This window comes from Blennius ocellaris (assembly GCF_963422515.1).
Source record: "Blennius ocellaris genome assembly, chromosome: 13".
Taxonomy (NCBI): domain Eukaryota; kingdom Metazoa; phylum Chordata; class Actinopteri; order Blenniiformes; family Blenniidae; genus Blennius; species Blennius ocellaris.
The window spans coordinates 16828207-16841248 of record NC_137662.1 but is presented as its reverse complement, the minus strand read 5'-3'; the positions used below and the strand labels follow the sequence as shown (position 1 = coordinate 16841248).

At 39.7% G+C, this 13042-nt stretch overlaps 1 protein-coding gene across 1 annotated transcript; it reads right to left on the bottom strand.

Annotated features, from left to right (window-relative positions):
* Window positions 1–683: 683 nt before the first annotated feature.
* chst3a (carbohydrate (chondroitin 6) sulfotransferase 3a) lies at window positions 684–8692 on the bottom strand. Its single transcript, XM_080507466.1, has 4 exons — window positions 8304–8692; window positions 5893–6047; window positions 4573–5097; window positions 684–3788 (listed from the first exon to the last, which is right to left on the bottom strand). The coding sequence occupies exons 2-4, from the start codon at window positions 6015–6017 to the stop codon at window positions 3092–3094; spliced, it is 1347 nt and encodes a 448-aa protein (XP_080363592.1). The 5' UTR covers window positions 6018–6047; window positions 8304–8692; the 3' UTR covers window positions 684–3091.
* Between the last annotated feature and the right edge of the window lie 4350 nt (window positions 8693–13042).

Genomic DNA, 13042 nt, shown 5'->3' with positions numbered 1-13042 from the left:
TTCTCATTTGCTGGGTGAAAACATCTGCTGTGCTGCTGTGGAGAAAACAGGGAAATGATGAGGGAGAAGACCTGCTTGTCGAACAGCTGTGGACTGGAAAGCGCTTTCTTTCAGCAGGGATGTGAAAGAATGCAGAATGAATGGGCTCCCTGTCTCTCCTTTTTTTTTTTTTTTTCCTTCTCACATTCAGCCTTTTAAGGGATCCTTGGCAACCGCATGCATTTGGATGCGTGGTTCAACTGGGAGAATGCAACTGAGTAAATGACACCAGTTTAATCCTCGTTTTATCAATGCTCTTCCCAGACTCCCATTTTTCAAGCTTGCAGTTAAAAAAAAAGCTGGATATTAGTTGGGGGGGGGGGGGATCAAATACATTTTTGTATTTGATTGATAGTTTATTTGGTGTTGCTTTCTCTTTCCTGTAGTCTGTTGTCCTGAAAAGAAATGCAGATCAGGAGGAGAAAGGAAATAGTAACTCTTCTCCTGTCTTACAGATCTGTGCCTCTGGCTTTCTGCCTAGAAGACAATACATTAACAGATAGAGCTGGAGAATACAACAAGTAAGCATTTTATTTTGACATAATTCCATTTACAGGACATATAGTTTGCATATATCTATTGAATACGTATCTGCATTAAATTATTTAATACTCAGATTTTCCTTTTTTGTGAAAGGGCATAAATACATGTCTGAGAAACATCCAAATTCTACCTTTATTACGAGAAAAACAATGAAACAAGTTCACATCTTTCAAACATTTTCTTGCCAGATGACAGCCTGACAGAATAAATGACAAAACTGAACATAAAAGAAATTCACAATGATCCTGAGTCAAAGTGTTTTTACATTTCCAATCTCCAGATAATCAAATATACCCATACCCATAAAATAAAAAATTCTGCAGTTTGGGTATTTTGTATCTAAGAGTTGTCAGCAGCTGCACTGGCACAATAACAATTCCTGGAAATCTTTGTTTCTAGTTTGTGTCTTGATCTTTGCCAAATGCAGGCAAGGAGTATTATTTTAACACTTTCTGTATGAAAGTCTCAAAGACCCCCTTTTTTTTTTTTCCTGTAAAGCAGTGTCCTTTGGATAGCAGCTTGGCGAGAGAGGCTTTTGTAATGCACACATTAGGAAGACTCGGCATTAGATAAAGGCAAAGACTTTTGAAATGCATGAATATATATATTTGTTTTATTTTTATTCAGTCATTTACTGTGAGTAAATTTGTCAATATTTGCTGAACTATGAAATAAAACTGGACTATAATCTAATTGGCATTCATCAGATGACTCAATAAAGGCAGCTGTTTATCAATGTGACTAATATCGTCACAACTAATCATATAGTTTCTGACAAATTTCTTTGAGATGCTGCAGGCTTGTAATTAATGATGTGTGTGTGCATATATGTGTTTTTTAACTAAAGATGTCAAGTTTTTCATAGAAAGTCACAGTGAGTAGCCATGCTACTGACTTAAAAAAAAGATTTAAGTTGAATTATAATTTTCTAGCAATATATGAAAATAGTCACATGTCTTGTATAGTTATAGGGGTTGAATCTTCCTCTTTAGGTCTTTGTATTATCAATGGATGCGTTTTTAATAACCTAACGTGTTATTTTGATGACAAACTGAGAACAGGAATTTCAAGTGAGACTCTCTTTGGTATAATATGTAGTTTGTTCTAACAACTTAGAGCATGTTTTTTTTCTCCATACTATCAAAACCTGCCAATTAACCAAGCCTGTTACACTCCAAAATGTTTCTGAATATCTAACATGGTTGAAGGCACACTGAGATTGCCCCACAGTTTAAGTTTCAAGGCTGGCATGTCACAGTCTTCCTTTTGACTTAAATAGTTGAGAATTGAGGCTGGACTATTCAGTGCCATATATAGGCCTTCATATTAATGTTGCCCAAGAGAAGGTGGTATAAGCGCACTACTATAAGAGTCTCTAATGCATATCCCTTTCCCAGAGCAGCGCCGCCATTTCAGGAAAGCCACAGCCAAGCTGAACACAATGGTGCCATTGAGGTGGAGCCACAGTGGTTACCTTTATATACCATGAAGAGTAACAGCGAGCGCAACACCATCTGGGTCTCTCCTAAAGTCACGATCTGTCTACGTCCATATATGAGATGTCACCAAAACCAACAGCTTTGATCCTCAAAGCATCAATATTAAGTATTCTTATCTGTTGCCTTTTTCAGAAATTAGAATTTTAAAACTTTATAACTACTTAGAGAAAAAACTAAAACTATGACTACTGGTAAGCAGTTGGATTGGCGGGGGGGGGGGGCTGACTGTAGACAACACAGTATAATGTAATAATGTATAATAATCTACATATAGATTTACTTGTTTTTCTATAAATTCTTAAGTTCTCAAAATGTATGTGTTTGATCTATTTTGACATCTTCGTGCCAAATAAATTTCGTTTTCAGAAAAGTGCTCAAAAATGTATGTGGCCAGTACGATTAAATATATACTATATTGTACACAGTGCTGAGAGGGTCTAGAGGCTACTTATTAAAAACTCTTCAAAATGCTATTCCACTCACACTATACCTGAGTCAGACCAGTAAATCCTCTCACGCTGATCTACTCTAGTCATTCTAGCTGTTGCCTTGCCTGATCCTGCGTTACTAGTGTCTGAAACCCAATAAACTGGGGCTAAAAAGCCTTTCCTTTATGTCCATCAAACACACAACTGACACTTTGACCCTAGTTTATCCCTGAAATTCCAACCTACCAATAGCATCTTACCTAATATCCCTATACATCCAATGTTAAGATCTATATATTTTCCTTTATGAACAAAATACAGAGAATGACATAAAGCTAAGTACCAGCTGTGAATATACTCTGCATTCGTTAATTTATCAAGTGGCTCTTCATTTTTATAATGAGGCAAATCAATGGTATGTCTGGATATAAATGCATGTTCTGAATGCTCTTGTCAAAAATAGTTTGTGTCCTCATGATATTGATGCTTATCAGTTTTGGTCTGTGCAATCATGGCTTCTCCTGGTTCGGACCTATTGCACGCAGTGTTTTGCAGATTCACAGCCAAACTTTGATCTCTTGATCAATTAAACGCTCTATCCTCAAGCAGGCTGATGGAGGTATTGGTCAACGTGTTTTCATCCTCCACAAATTTGTACCCAAACAACTTCATGGTGGGTCCACACAGTTGCTGCACAACCTGAGCAAGTGTGAAAGGAATGCTGAATCTCCATTTCTCCGACTGCTCCGACGAGTTCTTCTGGGTAGAGTAAACCCCACTGGCTTCCTGAGTAGTGTAGGTGTTCTTCAGAATCCATTCTCTTGCCTGGGTACTGAACGGGATCCCTGTGAATCTGTACATCTCCTCTGCCTTCTGCATAGGATAACGGGCGATATCTTCATAACGCACCAACATGTAGCGATGCCTTAGCCAAGGTGGTTGGCTGAGTCCCAGCTCTGCAGAAACCCTGAGGTGGTCGCAGTTTCCCTTGAGCCTCTTCATCTCCTCATCATCTTCGGGCACCTGGCCGTCCTGCGCCCAGGCCTTCCATGTCTGATATTGTGAAGAGAAAGCCACCATGCGTGACGCTAAAACAGCCCGTGGATCTCGAATTAGCTGGATAATTCTGACGTCCATCCTCGGGTCCTCCATTAAAGGCTGCAGTGTGTCCAGATGAATCACCCTGACACTTTTAATGGCATGGTGTTGTTTGGAAAGGCAGGATTCAGACGCAAGAGTAAAGTTCAGAGGCCCACATTGACGATTCTTACAGCGATACCTGCAAAAACAACAAAAAAAGATGCCATGATCAGTATATTTCACAAGTTTAAAGTGATATATACTATTTCTGATAAGACTGTATGGGTCACACATCCTAATCATTTAATTCAATTTCATTGAATCAGTCATTTATCTAACTTTACATTACTACGTGTTACCAGGTTGACAGATTTGTCCAATTATAAAGCTTAATGAAGAATGAATAGGTATGTGTCAATCTTCTTTTTTACTTGAGTTTCCCAAGATATCCAAGTATTATTTTTTTTCAGAAGGAAGTTTGGATAATTTATTCCATTCAACACCTTTGGGATTTCCTTGAAGGAGAGCTGCAAGACGAGCTGACCCATAAAACATCTAACTATGACATCACTTTTTTTTTCTGGTTGAAAACTCAATAAATCTCCCTTACTCTCTTTTTGTGAAAGAATGTAAGTGTTTACAGCAAAGTGAGGAAAACCTACACAATAGTAGCAGTGAATTTAAAATGGAAACTCCTAAAAGCTCCTGTGCATATAATGTGCAGAAGGGGATTTAAAATTTGTATATGGCAAAACAAAATTTCAGTAAGGCATTTTCTCGAGCAAAGAGGACCCCTGGGAAACTGCCCACTGCTCCTGTTTTCAAATATTCTGTGGTGTTTAAGAGGACACGATCAAAACAACCCAACAACAAAAGCAGCTCATCTCTCTTTGTAAACATGCAGGTGAAAATTGAGATGCGTTTTCCCCCACTGAATCAGAGACACAACAACTTGCATCAAACATCAAGAAGATATACACTACCGCTCAAAAACATGTTTGATTACAGGAGTGCAGACAGGATCTTCACACAGAGATATGCTGGATTCTCTGCGAAACAGAGCTGTGGTGACGTGGTCCTGAGGTGGGGGAGTGATGAACTTCTCAAGGCCTGAGAAGTCACACAGGAAGAGTCTCTGGAGAATGTCCCGATAGACAGACGATACTGACGTGTTGCGTGCCTCGGCAGGGGATAAGACAAATCGCTCGACATGCCACAAAGGCTCGAACAGGTAGAACATGTTCTCTCCATGCTGGTTGAAAAATTCCCCCACGAACGACGAGCCGGTTCGCGTGGTGGCCATGAGTAATATGTGTTTATGCCCACTGCTGTTGCCGTTCAGAGCTACGTCTTCTTGCTCTTCCTCCTCTTGCTCACGAGAGAAATTAAAGTTATTCCCATTTATGCCCAATTTAGAAAGCAGCTTTTTTAGACCCATCATTTGTGTTATGGTGCTGTAGTCCAGGGAAGTGTTTGTTGGCTGTTTCTGAGTGAACTTATCAGAGACCCTGATGAAAGAAAGAAAGGTGATTTCAAACAATTGCAAACAGATGACACAGTACACATACAACAGGGATGATATTTTAAATTTAGGTGCCAGTGTGAAAAACTAAAGACCAGAAGCAGGATGAACTCCTGAAAATAACCTTCTGAATACAGAATATCATCTTTTGGCTCTCACCAAATCAATTGTCACCCTGATCATTTCTGTTAAAAGTAGAACTTCACAGGTTTTTGCTGTAGGATATTTTGTCTTTCTTTTTTTATTGAGTCTTTTTATGAGCACTTCATTTCAACACCACCTATACTGCACACAAATCACCCCTGTTTTTTGTTCATTTCTTTTGTTTTCATCTGTTCATCTTCAATACCACTTTTTTCAATTCAGCGTCTCAGCGAGATATGACATCTTGTCTTTCATATTTGATGTTGCTGATGCAATTATAAGGGTGTCATCTTGCTGGTGTGTCATTATGCAAGTGTACTGGAATACAGAGCTTGTGTTTCGTCAACACTTAATTTTGCATCCATTGCAAATTTAAAAAAAGAAATGAATAAATGCGCTTGGCTGTTGGAAGGGTGGCAGCCCTGCATTTGCACCAATCGCGATAACCCGCTGCCGTATCATTGCTTAGCTCTGGCTCAGCAAAGATTTGATGCTCAGTAAGCAGCGGTTTTGAGAGCCTGGAGCTTATGTGGTGCAATCACTAGAGACTGCTGCTAATTCAGGTCCTCACTCTTGGTCCAGCTTGTTGAAAAAGGGGGCATGAATGTGGTTTACAAATTGTTTTTCATTTGCTTACCTTGACAATACTTTGATTTCCGATCCAATGATGACCAAGGCCACAACAGTGATGAAGACGATGGCATACCTGGTCTTCATTCTTAAGTAATGGCTTTGTAACTGGACGTCCAGAAGTCTTGTCATTGCCTTTCACGCGTTGGTTAAGGTTTCATTCTGCAATTAGAAAAGAGCTTAATTATTACAGACAGTACATCAAACAAAGTGTGTGATTTTGGTGTTATTCTTGGTTTAAGGTGAAACATAAATTTTGCTATGTGCGATCTTCTTAACATTATGTCACAATGGTACACTCAAATCACATGGCATCATAAGAAGAAATGTAGTTCTTTGTTCTCACTGACAAACAATCCTAAATTCAGTCCGTCTCTTTATTTATGTTTTAGAAATATGTGGATTCAGCAGTGTTGATAAGAAACCTCAGGAATGTCCTGCAATAGGTATGACAGTAGCAGCTTTTATCAATTTGTTTGTGTCATTTTGTAGAACCACTGAAAGAGACAACATTGCTTTTACTATGGCTGTGGTGTAACATGGCAACTCAGCTATCCGAGGCGGGGCACGGTAAACGAAAGTGGTTTCTCACCCTGCCAAAACCTCGACTCTGCAGACATCGCAAAGTTTGATTCAGAGCTTAGCGGTTTTAAGACTTTGTTCCTCTTTTAGCATGTTGCTAAGCTCAAAACTGACAACTCCATGTGAAACTATTCCTGTTTCTGCTCTGAGTCACCTTGTCATCATCCTGTCATGGTGTAATATCAAGAGCTAAGGTTTTCTCCCACTGTCAAGTCACCCTGAAGGCACATGCTTGAACAAGTATAAATTTGGCTGTGTTGTAATTTCATTTAGAGAAGAAAAAAACCCACTTGATTTACGAGTCCAAACAAAAACACAAGTCTGAGCCTGATGGTATCAAATTACATTTTGTGTAATTATTTGTAAAAGGAGCCACAGAAATAAAAATATTTTGAAAGAAAATCGAATTTCTAATCATTAGATGTGGCAAATTCCCTTACTGTGTATGAATTGCATGTGTTTTTTTTGCCATTTTCACGTGGCTAAAAAAAATTAATCTAAATATACAATTGCAATTTGTTCATGTCTAGAAAGTGAAGAAGCCCTTTTGAAGAAATATATCACTGAGTAAAAAAACAAAACACTTATTTCAAGGAATTGCAGAGTTATTGTGTGTTTTGTGAGTAAATATCACCCAATTATCTGAGCTTAATACGCCACAGCTGTCAAACTGTCAGGCTGAAGCACTTGAGCTGAGCATTTTTACATATTCAAGACTCACTGGAGCGTTTGGCAAATCTGACTATCTGCTCAAGCAGAAACGCACATCACTCTGTTTATCATCTCCCTACAAATTACATTAATGGCTGCCTTCAAGCAGTGTCTCATGGAGACGTTGAAAGGTAAATTCTCCCTGAAAGCTTTTCTGAAGTGTTCAGGGAGAATTTAGTGTAAACAATTTTCTGTTAAAGATAAATATGAACAACCCTTAAAACCTGCATGGGTGCTATTAGAGTTGGAATGGTAAATAATTAAGTGAGTGTGTAGGGGTATTAGTGGGGATCTAAACATGATAACATGATTTTGTTATTTGTCTTGAATGTCACTTCACTGCATCCATGTCGATTGTTAGTTATTTCATATTTGTACTATATAGGACTAGTTTGGATAGATTCATTTTATGCACTTGGATGTGTCACCCAGGACAGTTCATCAATCAATCAACGCTTTGCCTTCATGTGAAAATATAAGGTAACCTGGCTACAATGGCTACATTCCATGGAATGACCTGGGGAGCAGCCAGGTCACAGGACTGGAGCTACAGTGATGACCTGTCAGCTTGGATTCAGACGCAAGTTCACGTTTCTGGCCACTCGGCCCCCTATTACCATAGGAAAGAAAAATACAACAATGGTTTCCCCTTAAATACCATAGCAGGCCTTTTGGGGGGGAAGGGCATTCGATTGAGTATCATTTCCACCATCCACTGAACCAAAATAGAGAATAATGAATGGTGTTAATCTTGTGATGCGCAAATCTTTGTTTACATAAAAAATACCCAGACACAAACTCACATTTGTAATTAAGAGATAGGTTATGTTGATTGTATGCGTTGATTTACACCGGCTCACTATTTGCCCGATGATTTCCTCCTCCGGCACCGGCCAATAGAATACCGGGCAAAAACACCGTGTCCGAACCGTGCGACAGACACGAGCGGTTTACTGCTCACCGCCTGCGTCCAGCAGTTGCTGCGTTTTTGCGCGCGCGGCCGCTCGGCGTGTTTACGAGATGACAAACGTGCGCCGGTGCCTCCTGTATATTTTCCTAATTTCCTGTTAAAGGGTGGAGAAAAAGGGGATGCGGAGAGATGTTCAGGGAGGAGATGATACAAACCTTCTCAGTTGGTCTCACTGTGAAGTCGAGCGGATCGTCTCTGATCGGTGGGAATCGCGTCTCTCCGCAGCATCTTGCGGCATTGTCTCCGAACGTGGACACACTGCCTCATTGTGTCCTCGGACGCGGGCTCCTCACCCTCCGCTCCCTCCTCTCCTCGGCCAGATGCAGCGCGGAGGCAGCGATCATGTGCATGGATGAGAGGCGGACGATTATTGCGATCTTTCCTCAGTACAATCCAAGGGAATATTTTATTTCAACTATATTGGATAAAATAAACGTCGTTTCTCTCTCTTCCCCCCTCTCGCTCGCTCTCTCTCTCTCTCTCTCTCTCTCTCTCTCTCTTCAGTTGTAACTAGTACTTCTTAAACCTTTTCTCTAACTTTTTCTCATGCGCGTAATCGCACTGCGGGGGCGCGCGGGTTGAAAGCGTCTCTCTCTCTCTCTCTCTCTCTCTCTCTCTCTCTTTCTCTCTCTCCCTCCTCTGTGGGACATCCTGTGTGGGTGAGGTCACGTGATCCCAAACACTAGTTTCGTTTAAAGAACTGCCCTGTTTTGGGGAAACACCCCCTCCATCTCTTTTCCAAAGCCAAATTACTTGCCGCAGCGTGTTTCAGACATCCTGCACATGTCGGATGCACTGCAGCACTTGTACGCAGACGAAAAGGAGCACCGAAAATGTTTCACATTTTTAAGTGGTACTGTTAAAATTTAAAGCAGTTGAACTCATGCTTGTCTTCAGTATTTAGTCTTCATAATGAGCAACATAGATGAGCTTGTGTGTGGGTAGGTTTTCTTTACGCAGGCGTAATTTAACTGTCCCAATTGCTGAATGTGAGTTCTGTGGTTGTCTATTTATATTTTGCCCTGTGATGGACTACTGAGCTATCAATGGTGTATATTTATGGATGGATGGGAATGAGAGCTGCCTTGCTCATTTGGATTCAGGGGCCTCATACAAGTTTGATCAACCCAGGAAAACGATAGCATAAAAACCTGTAAATATTGACTACTGATATTTTTCCACATCACTTTAACATACAGAAATATAAGTCGAAATGACAAAAAACAGTTTACATTTGAGTAATGAACAATACATTTTCTTAAAATGCAATCTAAAGCCCCTTCCCATAGTGTTTTTGTCCCGGCCAATGTGGGAACTGTGTCCATGTATTCAGCCTTAAGTTTGACTTCTTCAAGGTCAGTGTTGCATTTTTATCAAGGTGTTGTTTTGTCTTTAGTAGGGGGACCAAAGCTGTCTCAGCATTTTGTTGATGATGTTGTTCTTTTGGCATCGTACCATGAGAGTCTTGAGAGTGCACTGGAACACTTTGTGGCTGAGTGTGAAGCAGCAACTCCAAGTCTGAGGACATGACTCTCTCATGGAGAAAGTATCACGCATCCTCTCAAGGTAGGAAGGAGAACTTTTCACATTTGGAGGGATTCTAGTGCTGTTGTGGTGAAGAAGAGGAAGCTGAGCAGCAATGCAAACTTTTTTGTCTACAATCCCACACTCACATAAAGTTATAAACTTTGACCAAAAGAATGAGATCACGTCTTACCCCATCTTTGGGATGGGGTAAGACGATTCATGATGGAGTTGCTACTCTTCTACATTGAGAAGAATCACTGAGGATGTTTCAATCCACTACTTAGAAGGCCCTCTAGTTTCCAACCATCAGAGGTCAACCAGGTATTTCCATCTGGGAGAAATCCTTGAGCACCCTTTACCAGATGTCAGGACCTGGTGAAGAGATTATCTTTCTGGGGTCCTTCCTTTGGTTGGGTGGCAGAGGGATGTGTGCACTTCTTTGCTCTCCGTATTGCCACTGCGACCCTGTGCAGAATATGCAAGAAAAGACATGGATGGATGAAAATCAGTAGCATTGCATATTTGACAGAAATATCTATGGAAGTGTCAGTGCCCAAAATATTATATTATTTTATCACATGAAGATATTTATGAACCATTACTGCCTCCCTTCAGTGTGATTGATATCATGTTTGAACACAAATCAGAGCTGCATGTGTAAAAGTATTTTAGCATGTTGCTTTCAGGAGAGTTTTTGTTACATCACACAAATTATGCTTTTGTAATGTGGAAAGTAACCAATCTAAATCAAACCAGGACTAAACTATGACAGAAAAGAATGCTTTGAAAAAGAAAAAGAGCAATGCACTTGAAGCAACTGCCTTCAAAACTCAGACAAATGTAAATACATTTTAAATAAATAATTGAGATTTCGATCACAGCTGTTACAATACACATCCATTCAATTGAAACCCTTGAATCTTTGAGATGAACTTGGATTGCCTATCTGCCTTTTTCTTAAGTTTCTACTTCAGACAATGCGATGGGTTTTGATGGTCACTTAAGTGCAGTTAGTCTTAACGTTAACCCAATACCAACAAGAGTGATTTTATTTCGACACCTTAGTCACCACCAGCTTCATACCACTTGGGGGCAGCAGTGTAAAAGAATGCAGAGGGGCCTGGAAACTGAGACAGTATCAGTATTATGGGGACCTGCTGGGGGTCAAGGGCTCACAGACACAGTGGTGACCAGTCAGCAGTGGCAATTGAACTTTGGAAGTTCCAAAGCTCACTTTTTTAACTTTCTCAATGTTAATTTAGCTCAGTTATTATTATAATTTTTGTTGTTGTTCAAACTATATGGGATAGGTCAGTGTACTTATAATAATAATAAAATATAAAATTGTTTTACTAAAATCAATTGAAATCCAAAGCCAGATGTCATATTTAATTACCACATTAAAACATTATTTTAATGTATATTGAATGTACTGAACGCTACATAAGGACAATATCCTATTGTCGATGTGAACTTATCTTAGTAAATCGAGATTATTTTTTTTATGTCAGTGTCTGAGGATTTAATGTTTTGTCTGAAATTGTATTAGGGCCTCATCTTTCTTAGCCCCTCATTATAACGCTGGTTACAGTCTTCACAGTCCATCAGGACTCTTGTCGAAGCAATGTGTCATCGCTCTGAGCATTTTTCATGATTCATTAGTCTGTGTTGTCACTCCATGAGCACTCTGTGAGGTTTATAGAAAATAAAAGGCTGTTAACCTACCGCATACTCTGCATGAAGAGATTAAAGGCGTGACCTAGTTTGAAAATGGACCAGGACTAAAAGGCGAACCTCTTGGCAAACTACACTAGAGATTATCAATAATAATCCAGAATGGCAATGTTGAATTGGGTATCTTGACAACAGGTGCTCCAACAGGGTGAATGATCTTGTAGTGACACAAGTACTCTTCAAATAACGTTTCCTTTCTATTTCAGGCCAATCCTGTATTCTAGTACTGACTGGATTTGTTTTGGTTGCAGTGTATTTTTGTGACATTTGTCTGATGCAGTTTTAACCTTTACAGAAAGACAATTGACAGCGTCACCGGCACGCACTGCAAACAACTGCAGAAACCATATTGGTTCAATCTATATTATCACAAGATGGATTGGATGTATATGACTGCATGTGTAAGACTCCTTTGGTATACTTTTTTGTTCTAATCCAAAATGTTCTTCACATCTTAGAGGCAAACATTTGATAGCCTTCATGTTCCTGTGATTTGTTTTATGGGCCCTCACGTTTCAGAGTCATGTAAAGGACCGGAGCCAAACTAATTCCCTCTGTCAACATCGCTTTCTGATCAAAGGCCAAAAACGTGCTGTTAACATCAGTCACATCAAGTAATCATTACACTGCAAACCCACATGTTGCTACAGAAAACATTTTCCAATATCGTCATTACATGTAAACTTTAGATGCATCAGCAATTGCATAGCATCTCTTTAAAAAAAATATATATTTAAAAAATATAATTGATCATTTTAAGTCCACATTTTGAGTGATAAAGTTAGCAGCAAATCCTTTCATACACACATAGTATTATTTAGAATATCCATCTGGAATAAATATAGACTATAGAAAATCATCGTAACCCAATCAGAAAACAAAAAAATGTGTCCGCGAGGTGGAAGAGGAAAAATGTTGAGTGCATCTGCAATGTTTAAAAACACTAAGAGCCTCTTCCTCAGACATGTGCACTCCAGCAGCTGCATACAGTTAAGACACTGTTTGAACAAATTTGAAGAGGAAACAGCGACTATCTGCTATTGTAGTAGACATTTTTCCGATGTGTTTGACGGTCAAATGAGACTCATTGTTGTCCAATCCTTCCTAACTTCTACTCTTCTCATGCTGGTGATGCCCCCTTCAAGATCAGTACAGAGGGTTCAGGGCTCTTCTGTTGAAGCCCTGCTCCAAACACTTGCGCTGGGCCAACTCAGTTGCATGCTGAGCTGTGTCTATCAATGACAGTAATCCAAATCAAGTGATGCACATGCGGCCTAAAATTTCCCTGTGGGCAACTTAATGTCTCTGCCCTCTACAGAAACAAAGAGGTCAGCATGTGCAGCAGCAATTGAAGGCACAGGATTAGAAACTAAGAAGATGACTACAGATGAGCAGTGAGCTTTTATCCCTATGATTTTCTACAGTGATCATTAGAAAGACACATACTTGCTCCAGTGGCAGGTTTTTATTGAAGAATATGCACATTGGTAGACATCAGATGGTTGTTGAAATTTTATTTTTTAACAAAGGTCACGTTCACCAACACAGAGGATTAAAAAAAATCGACATGAACCTACATAATAGCTCAGTGTTGCCCATCTGCATTTATATATCAGTAGCAACTTTCTGTGTG